General features: G+C 41.9%; 1 protein-coding gene across 1 annotated transcript; it reads right to left on the bottom strand.

The window, feature by feature from the left end:
- Positions 1-225: 225 nt before the first annotated feature.
- LOC122763127 (transcription factor COE1-like) lies at positions 226-13,374 on the bottom strand (the record flags this gene model as incomplete). Its single annotated transcript, XM_044018203.1, has 5 exons — positions 226-1,563; positions 3,187-3,320; positions 8,210-8,327; positions 8,428-8,509; positions 13,160-13,374. Coding segments are annotated over 5 exons (714 nt in total), but the record flags the coding sequence as incomplete, so codon positions are not given.
- Positions 13,375-13,574: the final 200 nt, after the last annotated feature.

The raw sequence follows: 13,574 nt of genomic DNA, 5'->3' as shown, positions 1-13,574 counted from the left end.
ACAAGTCACCACGGTAACCAGCGCTCAGGTACACAATTCACCACGGCAACCAGTGCTCAGGTGCACAAGTCACCACGGTAACCAGCGCTCAGGTACACAATTCACCACGGCAACCAGTGCTCAGGTGCACAAGTCACCACGGTAACCAGCGCTCACCTGGGTTTAGGTTGCATCTCCACTACAAAAAAAGTTCCTACTCGTGGGCGGAGTCATCACTGCACGGCTGCATGAAACTGCACTGACTTTGTGTTACACACACACTCAGTGTGTTATTATGATGTCTTTTGTGTTCCTCTCCCGAGTCTGTCTATGAATCTGACTTCTTCAGCTCAGTTTTTCCCTCCTCCTCCTCCTCCTTCTCCTCCCTCTGATCCCAGATCCCATTGTGCAGCTTCAGGAGGAGGAGGAGGAGGAGGAGGAGGGTTTAAATTAATGAGTGGAGTCTGACAATATTGACTTTCCTGGGAAAACACGACTTCTCTGAAAATCACTGACTGAAAAAATACTTCAACAAATCCATTTACAGCAACTCCTCCCCCTCACACAGAAACATCACATTAATCTGGATTATGTCTATTATGATGTAAGCAGGAACATCACAGTCATCTGGATTATGTCTATTATTATGTAAGCAAGAAGAGAGGGACATCACAGTCATCTGGATTAGGTAGATTATTATGTAAGCAGGAACATCACTGTCATCTGGATTATGTAGATTATGATGTAAGAAGGAACATCACAGTCATCTGGATTATGTCAATTATGATGTAATCAGGAACATCACAGTCATCTGGATTATGTCAATTATGATGTAAACAGGAACATCACAGTCATCTGGATTATGTAGATTATGATGTAAAGCTGTGATGCGTTCACTTGTCCTCATTTCTTTGAGCGTCTGCTTCTTTAAAGTCAGGACAACAGTTTTATTCACTTGCTCGTCTCGTGTCATAATCTGTAAATGTGATCTCAGATTAGCATCGCAAAAGCCGTCGCCGACGACGACCGTCCATTGTGAGGAGAAGAAACACCTCCCAGTCCTGGAGGCGGGACCGGGAGACGTGTGCGACAAAAGAGGAAGAAGGCGTCGGCCTGTGATGAAGAACGTTGAACGTCGTGACATTTTCTTATCGCACTAAACAGAGCACATGTGACCTTTGAGCTACTTTGAATGACATCTGGATATTCTGACGGAATAATGTGAGGACAGATAAGACGCCCGCGCGGTGGACACACAGTGGACAAAGAGTCTGAAGGACGAGCTGAGGACGGGATGCGTGTGGAGTGTGGACAAGTCACATGACATCAGATCTGCTGTCACAGACAGCCTGGGATCAAACCCCCGACCTTGTCTTTGATAGACAGCCCGCTCTACCACTGATCCACAGCCGTCCAGGATCATCTGACACACTCTCTCTGTTGCCATGGTAACTCACCGGTGTAGACGAAGCGCCCCGGTGCTCCTTTGCAGAACTGTTTGGACTTGTAGGACAGCGTGACCTCTACGACCCCGGGGATGTGACGAGGAGGCGTCTGGACCCTGATGGCATGAGGAGTGATCAGCTGGAGGAAAAGAACATAAACCACAACATGAACTACAACATGTTGATGCCCCTCCCCCTCCCTGATGCCCCTCCCCTTCCAAACACCTGTTTCTTACTATCCAAACCCGGTGAGAAACAGTTGTGTTATTGTCAGAACGGTCGATGACAGCGAGTAAAGGTGTGTGAGCGTCAGGAGGCTTTAAGCCACGCCCACATTTACATCTGTCACAAATCACCCTCGTCTTTTTTTTTTAAATGTTTTAACATGAATGAGTGAATGAGTGAATGAGAGCTTTGAGCTTCTCTGTGCTTTTAAAACTGTAACACGCAGAGTTAGACGACAACCAGGGCAACGTGTCAGTGTCTGTGGTCAGTGTCAGTGTCAGTTCATTGTCATTGTTTGAGTGTCAGTGTCATTGTCATTGTCAGTGTCATTGTGTCAGTGTGTCTGTGGTAAGAGTATGTGTCTGTGTCAGTGTCTCAGTGTCTGTGGTCATGTGTCTATGGTCAGTCAGTGTCAGTGTCATTGTCATTGTCATTGTCATTGTCACTGTCACTGTCATTGTCATTATCTGTGGTCAGTGTCAGTGTCATGGTCATCCAGTGTCTGTGGTAAGAGTATGTGTCAGTGTCAGTGTCTGTGGTAAGTGTCTGTGGTCAGTGTATGTATGTGTCAGTGTCTATGGTCATTGTCATTGTCATTATCTGTGGTCAGTGTCTGTGGTCAGTGTCAGTGTCATTGTCATTGTCATTGTTATCTGTGGTCAGTGTCATTATCTGTGGTCAGTGTCTGTGGTCAGGTCAGTGTCATTGTTATCGTGTCAGTGTGTCTGTGGTAATAGTATGTGTCTGTGTCAGTGTCAGTGTCTGTGGTCAGTGTATCAGTGTCTATGGTCAGTGTCTGTGCCAGTGTCTGTGTCTGTGTCTGTGTCTGTGGTCTGTGTCTGTGTCTGTGGTCGTGTCTGTGGTCAGTGTCAGTGGTGTCAGTGTCAGTGGTCAGTATCTGTCTGTGGTCAGTGCCAGTGTCAGTGTCAGTGTCAGTGTCAGTGTCTGTGCCTTGTCTGTGTCTGTGTCTGTGTCGTGTGTGTCAGTGTCAGTGTCAGTGTCAGTGGTCAGTGGTCAGTGTCAGTGTCAGTGGTCAGTGGTCAGTGTCTGTGGTAAGAGTATGTCTGTGTCAGTGTCTGTGGTAAGTGTCTGTGTGTCTGTGTCAGTGTCAGTGTCAGTGTCAGTGTCTGTGGTCAGTGTCAGTGTCAGTGTCTGTGGTGTCTGTGGTAAGTGTCTGTGGTAAGTGTCTGTGGTCAGTGTATGTGGTCAGTGTATGTGTATGTGTCTGTGTCAGTGTCTATGGTCAGTGTCTGTGCCTGTGTCTGTGTTCGTGTCTGTGTCTGTGTCAGTGGTCAGTGGTCAGTGTCAGTGTCAGTGTCAGTGTCATTGTCACTGTCATTGTCATTATCTGTGGTCAGTGTCAGTGTCTGTGGTAAGAGTATGTGTCTGTGTCTGTGGTATCTGTGTCAGTGGTCAGTGGTGTCAGTGGTCAGTGGTCAGTGGTCAGTGGTCAGTGGTCAGTGTCAGTGGTCAGTGTCTGTGGTAAGAGTATGTGTCTGTGTCAGTATCTGTGTCAGTGTCTGTGTTAGTTCCTCACCTCACTCCAAACCAACATGGTTCCAAAGACGACCTGCAGTCCGTCAAAGAAATTGTCCCCGATGAGGATGACAGTGGCTCCTCCGGTCGTCCAGCCTTCACTGGGACTGATGGCTTTGATGCAGGGTGTGGCTGCTTCATAACACAGAGAGCAAACATGAGAGGACACATGAGAGCAAACATGAGAGGAAACATGAGAGGAAACATGAGAGGACACAAGAGAGGAAACAAGAGAGGAAACATGAGAGGACACATGAGAGGAAACATGAGAGGACACATGAGAGGACACAAGAGAGGAAACAAGAGAGGACACATGAGAGGACACAAGAGAGGAAACAAGAGAGGAAACATGAGAGGACACATGAGAGGACACAAGAGAGGAAACAAGAGAGGACACATGAGAAACATGAGAGGAAACATGAGAGGACACAAGAGAGGACACATGAGAGGAAACAAGAGAGGAAACAAGAGAGGACACATGAGAGGGAAACATGAGAGGAAACATGAGAGGACAAGAGAGGACACAAGAGAGGACACATGAGAGGAGAGAGGACACATGAGAGGACAGAGAAACATGAGAGGAAACATGAGAGGACACATGAGAGGACACAAGAGAGGAAACAAGAGAGGACACATGAGAGCAAACATGAGAGGAAACATGAGAGGACACAAGAGAGGACACATGAGAGGAAACAAGAGGAAACAAGAGAGGACACATGAGAGGACACATGAGAGGAAACATAAGAGGAAACATGAGAGGAAACATGAGAGGACACATGAGAGGACACATGAGAGGAAACATGAGAGAAACATGAGAGGGAGGACACATGAGAGGAAACATGAGAGGAAACATGAGAGGAAACATGAGAGGAAACATGAGAGGACACATGAGAGAGAGGAAACATGAGAGGACACAAGAGAGGACACATGAGAGGAAACATGAGAGGAAACATGAGAGGAAACATGAGAGGAAACATGAGAGGACACATGAGAGGACACATGAGAGGAAACATGAGGACACAAGAGAGGACACACAAGAGAGGACACATGAGAGGAAACAAGAGAGGACACATGAGAGGAAACATCAGAGGACACATGAGAACACATGAGAGGAAACATGAGAGGACACAAGAGAGGAAACAAGAGAGGACACATGAGAGGAAACAAGAGAGGACACATGAGAGGAAACATGAGAGGAACATGAGAGGACACATGAGGACACATGAGAGGAAACATGAGAGGAAACATGAGAGGACACATGAACACATGAGAGGACACATGAGACACATGAGGACACATGAGAGGACACATGAGAGGAAACATGAGAGGACACATGAGAGACACATGAGAACACATGAGAGGACACATGAGAACACATGAGAGGACACATGAGAACACATGAGAGGACACATGAGAACACATGAGGACACATGAGAGGAACATGGTTTGTGTTTCACCCAAAACAACTGCTTTAAGTCACTAGTTTGTGTAGAAAACCACGTCACCACAGTTTCACACAGACATGCTGTAGTGACTCCGCCCACACAGAGGAGGAGCTATGAAGTCATGGACATGACAACATGACTGAAACTAAAGTGAGTCAAATCTATGTAAACATCAGTTTGGCGTCTGAATGAGCTGAAGAATGAGAAAGGAAACAGGAAGTGATGAGGGTCAGTACAAACACACACACACACACACTGATCAATAAGCAGCTCCATATAAACAGAGTCTCCTCTTGGACGAGACTGAGACAGAGTCCATGTCTCCACACGTTTAGAACCTTTTACCAGAAACAGCAGCTGTTTTTACCACGAGAGAAGATATGTAATAATAATAATAATATCATGTGTAATAACAATATAATAATATCATGTGTAGTAATAATAATATCATGTATAATAATAAAAGTACAATAATAATAATATCATGTGTTATAATAATGATATCATGTGTAATAATAATAATATCATGTGTAGTAATAATAATAATATCATGTGTAATAATAATAATATCATGTATAATAATAATAATATCATGTGTAATAACAATATAATAATAATATCATGTGTAGTAATAATAATATCATGTGTAGTAATAATAATATCATGTGTAGTAATAATAATATCATGTGTAGTAATAATAATACCATGTGTAGTAATAATAATAATATAATGTGTAGTAATAATAATACCATGTGTAGTAATAATAATATCATGTGTAATAACAATATCATGTGTAGTAATAATAATACCATGTGTAGTAGTAATAATATCATGTGTAGTAATAATAATATCATGTGTAGTAATAATAATATCATGTGTAATAATATATCATGTGTAATAACAATGATATCATGTGTAATAATAATAATATCATGTGTAATAATAATAATATCATGTGTAATAACCATGATATCATGTGTAATAATAATATCATGTGTAATTATATATCATGTGTAATAACAATGATATAATGTGTAATAATAATAATATCATGTGTAGTAATAATAATATCATGTGTAATAACAATATCATGTGTAATAATAATAATATCATGTGTAATAATAATGATATCATGTGTAATAATAATAATATCATGTGTAATAATATATCATGTGTAATAACAATATAATAATAATATCATGTGTAGTAATAATATATCATGTGTAGTGTATCATGTGTAATAACAATATAATAATAATATCATTTTTAGTAATAATAATAATATCATGTGTAATAATAATAATATCATGTGTAATAATAATAATATCATGTATAATAATAATAATATCATGTATAATAATAATATTATCATGTGTAATAACAATATAATAATAATATCATGTGTAGTAATAATAATATCATGTGTAGTAATAATAATACCATGTATAATAATAATAATATCATGTGTAATAACAATATAATAATAATATCATGTGTAGTAACAATAATATCATGTGTAGTAATAATAATACCATGTGTAGTAATAATAATAATATCATGTGTAGTAATAATATCATGTGTAGTAATAATAATATCATGTGTAGTAATAATAATAATATCATGTGTAGTAATAATAATAATATCATGTGTCATAATAATAATATCATGTGTAATAACAATGATATCATGTGTAATAATAATATCATGTGTAATAATATATCATGTGTAATAACAATGATATCATGTGTAATAATAATAATATCATGTGTAGTAATAATAATATCATGTGTAATAACAATGATATCATGTGTAATAATAAAAATAACAATAATAATAATATCATGTGTAGTAATAATAATATCATGTATAATAATAAAAATAACAATAATAATAATATCATGTGTTATAATAATGATATCATGTGTAATTATAATAATATCATGTGTAGTAATAATAATAATATCATGTATAATAATAAAAATAACAATAATAATAATATCATGTGTAGTAATAATAATATCATGTATAATAATAAAAATAACAATAATAATAATATCATGTGTAATAATAATAATATCATGTGTAATAACAATATAATAATAATATCATGTGTAATAATATATCATGTGTAATAATAATAATATCATGTGTAATAATAATAATATCATGTGTAATAATATATCATGTGTAATAACAACATAATAATAATATCATGTGTAATAAAAAAAAGAACATAGATGTTATTTACTTAACTCTGTAACTTTGTTTGGAAATGTCATTGTATAAATAAATAAATAAATACATTTTATTACAGAATGAATTAAGGACTTCCTTTAGTCTTCGTTTGAACTGAAGATCGTTCCAGAAGAGAGAACACACACACACACACACTGATGAAAGAAAAGTGTGGAGTCTGGAGTTGATTAATTTTCCTCTTTTGTTGCAGCAGTAAGTGTGTGTGTGTGTGTGTGTGTGTGTGTGTGTGTGTCTCCTGCAGGACACCGTACATGAATGTTTAAAACGCTGACTGTCGAAGTTTCACAGGTGAAAAAATGTCTCAGCACATCTGTGTCAGGGAGCGTTAGTTTTCTCCCTCTGGACGCAGCAGACAGGTGGAGACACAGGAGGTCAGCTGACACTCCTGTGCCTTTGATCAACAACCTCCACCCGTCTGCTCCTGCAAGTAGGTTAAACCAAAGCACACAGCTCCATCAGCAGCAGCTCCTGGAGGAGCCTGCAGAGGGAGCCGCACACACACACACCACACACACACACACACACACACACACACACACACACACACACACACACACACACACACTCACACTCTTTTAGAGTTTGTTTCACGCTTTAGTCCGTCCCAGAGGGGTGGAGACTGTGTGAGAGGACTGAGACGTCTGCAAGTCCACACAAACCATGGATTTAGGCTAGTTTTCACCTCAGAGATATTAGTGGATGACCTGATAACGTAAGCTCCACCCACCTGGGATTTCAAGTAGGTTAAAAGAAGCGAACACATGGCGCCGTCGCTCCTGGAAACGTCTCAAACTTTTAACAGAAAGCGCAGAGTGAGAGAAGACGACGGCGAGAGACAGAGGACGCCACCGTGGCGTTTGATGTTTGACAGACAGTTTTTCTCCACTGAACGTCCCAGACGGGTGGTGATTACTAAAATGGTAAGAAGTGAAAGCTGACTTTCTTTCACTCAACTTTTACTGCAGCGTTTTACAAGGTGATGAGGTAAGCTCCACCCGTCTGCTGCACCAGGGAGGCTAAAACAAGCAGAGAAACTTGAGTTTAACTCCACCCGTCTGGTGCTGTAAGTAGGACAGAACAAACTCAAAGGTTGAACAATATTCATCAAACGAGGTGAGTTTGTTTTGCTCAGCTGCAGGTGCCAGGTGGGTGGAGCTTTCCTCACAGTCAGCTCATCACTCAACAAAACGTAGCACTGGTCTGGTTAAGCTCCGCCCTTCTGGCACTCCAGGTCATTGCTCGAGTAAGAGGCGGAGTTTTATGCCCGCATTTATTCTCCAAGGTTGCGCTTGATTTGTTCACCACAGACACGTAGCGTCTTACCTTCAGACGGGTCCAGGCGTCGGGCGCGACGGCCATGTTTGGAGTTGTTGTGGACGAACATGTTGTCGGACACGGCGAGAACGTGACCGTCCACGTTTACTGTGGTGGACACGACCACCTGTGGACACACACACACACACAGACACACACACGTTTGTGTTTCCTCTTATGTTGTGTGTCTGTGTGTGTGTGTCTGTGTGTGTGTGTGTGTGTGTTACCTGGAACCTCCTCATGTCTCGAGGGTTTCCTGCGTTCTTCAAACAGTTCTGGTTACATTTGAGGAAAAACTTGAGGAAGAATCTGGAAAACAACGTCACATGATCAGGATCCACTTCACCATCAGGAATCATGTAAAACAATAATCTATGTTTTACGTTGTGTGTCTGTGTGTGTGTCTGTGTGTGTGTGTGATGACAGGTGAGAGAAAGATTAAAGTTAACTATCTATAAAGTTAACTATCTATCTACTGCTCCAACACACTAAGGTCATGATGTCATGAGGTCATGAGGTCAGTATCTATAATATCTTTTGTATTAACAATGACTCAAAATATATAAATGGTCATAATAAATGCTACAGTTTTTAAATATTGAAAAATATGACTGAGGCCACACCCCCTCCTCTATTCCCCACCTCCTCTCCTCCTGCCTCTCATCAACACTTCCTGAGTTATGACGTCTCGTTCGGAGCCAGTTTTCCTTCCTCCTCCCTCCTCCCTCCTCCCTCCTCCTCGCTGAGTTACAGTGATCTCACAGTGGCGGTGGAGTATTGATCAGGAGCAGAGGAGGGGGAGGGGTCAGAAAGAATGACCACTTTAATGCATTTCCCTCCACCGTGTAATCTGTGCTCATCCATCTCTGGCACCATAAGCCCCTCCCCCTCCCATCCCGATGGAGCACTTCCTCTTTAATTGTCACATTATCACAATAATAATGTGAGGAGTTAACCAGCAGCGAGGTCACACACACACACACACACACACACATCACAGACATCACAGACATCACAGACATGTCACATTAACCAGAGGATAACCTCTGTTTTACACACACACACACACACACACACACACACACACACACACACACTTGTGTTTCATTCATAGACTTCATACATTCTATAGCCTCGTCACCTTTAATGAGGTCCTCTATCACTTATATTATGTCAGTACTGACATGTACGTGAGTTGTAACTGACGTACAACTCACGTACATGTCAGTAACTGACGTAACTCACGGACATGTCAATAACGGACGTAACTCACGTACATGTCAGTAACGGACGTAACTCCCGCATTCTACTTAACTATTATGTCGGTAACTGGCGTAACTCACGGCGTACGACACTGCGGTAACGGTAACTCACGTAACTCGACGACGTACATGTCAGTAACACGTAACTCACGCGCATGTCAGTAACGGACGAAACTCCACGGACACTCTGTCAACAAGTAACGACGTAACTCACTTGCACGCATATCAGTAACCGTCAGTAACTGACGTAACTCACGCACATGTGTAGCGGGTGTAACTGCGTAACACGTCAGTGGCGGTAACTCTTGGACGTAACTCACGCATATGTCAGTACGGGACGTCACGCATATGTCAGGGACGCGCATACATACGTGTCGTGACGTAATCACGCCGCTTACATGTCAGTAACTGGACGTAACTCACGCACGTCAGTAACGGCGACGTAACGGTCACGTAAACGCACACGTACAACGTGACGTAACTCACGCAACATGGACGCAATCTACGTCACGACGGACATGTCAGTAACGTCGTAACTTGATGGTACATGTCAGTAACTGTCGTAACTGACGTAACTCACGCATATGCAACGACGAATCTCACGCGACAGTCAGTAACTGACGTACATGTCAGTAACTGACGTAACTCACACATGTCAGTAACGACGAACTCACGCATTACGTCAGTAACGGACGAACTCACGAACATCGAATCCTCACGTACATGTCAGTAACGGACGTAACTCACGTACATGTCAGTAACTGACGTAACTCACGTACATAGGTAAGCACTGACACTCCTATAAAAGGAAAAATAACACATACACATACAAAAAACACGCACACCACACTTCAGTGTCTTAAAGAACAGTCTTTGTATTACCAGCGTGTGCATCTGAAATTGTATTATAGTTTGAGGATGCTCATGAATTGATTTGTCAAAGTGTGGTTTGTTGTGCGCCTTGATTTCATAGCGCTGTCCATGGTGATGAAATGAGCCTCGTGTCAGCAGCGTCACAGGGTAACCTCATTTTATATTTCCAGATTTTGGCTATGTTTGCACCGAGTATGTTTATTTAATTTCAGTCTCCAGTTTTATGACGTTAATGTTAGAATGTTATTGATGTTCTGGTCTATTTGCTCACATCCTTGTCATCGTTAATCAAACAATTGCAGTTGTTTAACGCTTTCTATTCACCGTAATGTTGCTGGTTATTTATTTTCTCATTAATGATGGCTGAGGTGAAGATCTAGCTGTAGTGCTCACGGTTCACCACTGATTAATTCTAACCCTAAAACCAGGTCTTAACCCTGAAAAAGACCTTTAAAACTGTGTGTGTGGAAACTGATCTGTTCAATGTAATAGTGACACACACACACACGCGCACACACACATACACACACGCGCACAGACATCTACCTGACAGAGGAGGCGTGGCATCAAACCAGCTTCACCAAGGAAGTTTGGAAGGGGGGTGGGGGATCACTGAGACACTGTGTGTGTGTGTGTGTGTGTGTGTGTGTGTGTAGATGATGTCACCCTCAACCACACCCAGTGCACTATGGGAAGCAATTATGTTGAGCTCGGATTACAAGGCCCTGATGAACACACACACACAGACACACACAGACACACACACACACTCCCTGGAGTCTCTCTCTTATTACGTTAGACCAGAGAAGAAGAAGAACAATCAATATTTCAGCAGGAGTATTTTTAAACGCTTTGATTCTCTCTCTGTGAAGAGTCGCCACACACCTAACCAGCTAACCCTAACCAGCTAACACCAAACCAGCTAACCCTAACCAGCTGACACTTTACCAGGTGACCGCCTGGTGAGTGCAGGTCCAGCACCACACTGAGGCCATGACCTCACGTGTTCATCGATAACTAGCAAAAACACAAGAGCAGAGGACAGAAGAAGAAGAAGGGAAGAGAGGAAGAGGAGGAGATTGAGTGGATGAGGGGGGCGGGGCCTCATTAGGTCAGTGAAGTCTAATATTGACTGACACACATCACATTTACAGGAGCATGTACAATCACACTCAATATTTAATGTGACAGGGAGTGACAGGGAGCTCTGTTGCTGCTATGAATTCTGGGAGGTGATGATGTCACCGTTCATTCAGAGCTACATGTTATAGCTGTCTATGGACTTTGGTGTGGGAGAGTGAGAGTTTCCTGTGTGAGATAAAGACGTGAAGATGTTCTTTAAAAGTTAAACTGACGTAGATATTGTTTTGTATTAAGAGCTAAAGTCTGTTTGTCCTTGTTATTCCTTGTTATTGTTATACACACACACACTCACAGAGGAAATCAGTGATTTTAACACCACACACGCAGGGGTTGTTGATCCACTGCTGTTGTGTGATGGAGTCAATGTGTTATTTGGTCACTGCTTGGTTCAGACTGACCTCAGTGAAACAAAGTGACCACACGAGGCAGCAGAGGAGCAGCAGAGTGGGGGAGTGTGAAGAAGCTACAACTTTATTTATTGTCGAACAAATTACTGAGCTGTGCTTTAAGAGATCATTAGCACATTAGCATTAGCATAGTATGTCTCACTCATGAGTTAATGACCCACACACTGAGCTCACTGACCAGCTCTTTGATTAACATTCACACTGAGACTGTGATGCATCAACGTCCTGAGTTACTGACGCTCAATTACACAGGAAGACGTTCTAATCATCGCCTGAGCCCGCCCACTAACCACTTCATCTTCACTCTTCATCTGCTCATGTTCAGCAAACACAGTCAGGTCACATGACACAGGAAACAGATCTCATAGAGAAGAGGCTGTTATGCCGCTTGCCCCGCCCCTTTCTCTCAGCAGCCAATCATCTGCTGAACCAGGACTGTACCAATGAAATACTCACTTTATACAACAGGTTTGTGTGATGCAAACCACACGCTAACAGGTTTGTGTGATGCTATCATCGCGCTAATAGGTTTGTGTGACGCTAACCACACGCTAACAGAGAGGTCGTTGGTTCATTGGTCACATCAGTGTATTACTCGCTGAAGAGTAAAGATGGTGGAATAGCCCCAGGAGAGTAGTTTGCTTTGAATTAGCTTCAGTTGCATGTTTAGTTTAGCATTAACTCCAAAACAGTATTTAGCTTAGCAATAGCTTCAGGAAAGTAGGAAGTTTAGCATTAGGTCCAAGAGAGTGTTGCGCTTAGCATTAGCTCCCAGAGATAATTTAGCTTAGCATTAGCTTCAGGAGAGTGTTTAGCATAGCATTAGCTTCAGGAGAGTGTAAACACAAATCATTCCAAAATGGCGGGCATGACAATCTGCTATCCACATTCTGTGGTGTGTTTATGTTTTTATTTAGATTAAAACATGAAACATTAGCTTGATTTACATGTGATCATCATGATTTTACTGATTTAGAATCAATGATTGTTTCTGTGATTCAACACGTTTATGGTTTAAGAGCTGATGAAGAGTAAGTGGTGTTTGTAGTTAGAGATAAATGTTTAACTATTGATGAGGGATAGAACACACACGCGCACACACGCATACACACACACACGCACACACACACGCATTACGCACACACACACAGATGCTGCTGATAAAGAGCAATAATGATGCAAGCGTTACAAACTAAATGTAATTTACAATATTTTGCTAATAAGTCAACACCAGACACACGCACACACAGACAGACACACACTGACTCACACACTGGTGTAAACGTGTTTGTTGTCCTGCTGACTCTCGCTGCAGTCTCAGGTTTAAAGTCTCTCCTCCATCTGTTTTTCGGCGCTCGGCTCGCTCGGCTGCTCTGGGATCAGCTTCAGTGCCGAGGTGAAACCAGATGAACCATCTGCTCTGACCTTGAGCCGGACAGTGGCCGCGCTGAAGGACGGAGACTTCAGATACAACAAGACCTGAATCAATGATGTTTTATAACTTTGTCCATTTCAACAGACTCATTTTGACCTGCTGCTCCTGACTCCGCCCATCTGACTCCTCCTACTGACCTCTGATTTCACTGAGAAGATCAGTGATTGAAGCTGCTGCTGCTCCTCTGCTGCCTCCTGTGGTCACTCTGTGACACTGCAGGGGGCGCTCTCTGCAGTGTCACTACCTCATACAAT

Source organism: Solea senegalensis, unplaced genomic scaffold (assembly GCF_019176455.1).
Source record: "Solea senegalensis isolate Sse05_10M unplaced genomic scaffold, IFAPA_SoseM_1 scf7180000016479, whole genome shotgun sequence".
Taxonomy (NCBI): Eukaryota; Metazoa; Chordata; class Actinopteri; order Pleuronectiformes; family Soleidae; genus Solea; species Solea senegalensis.
This window is presented reverse-complemented; position numbering and strand designations above follow the sequence as displayed.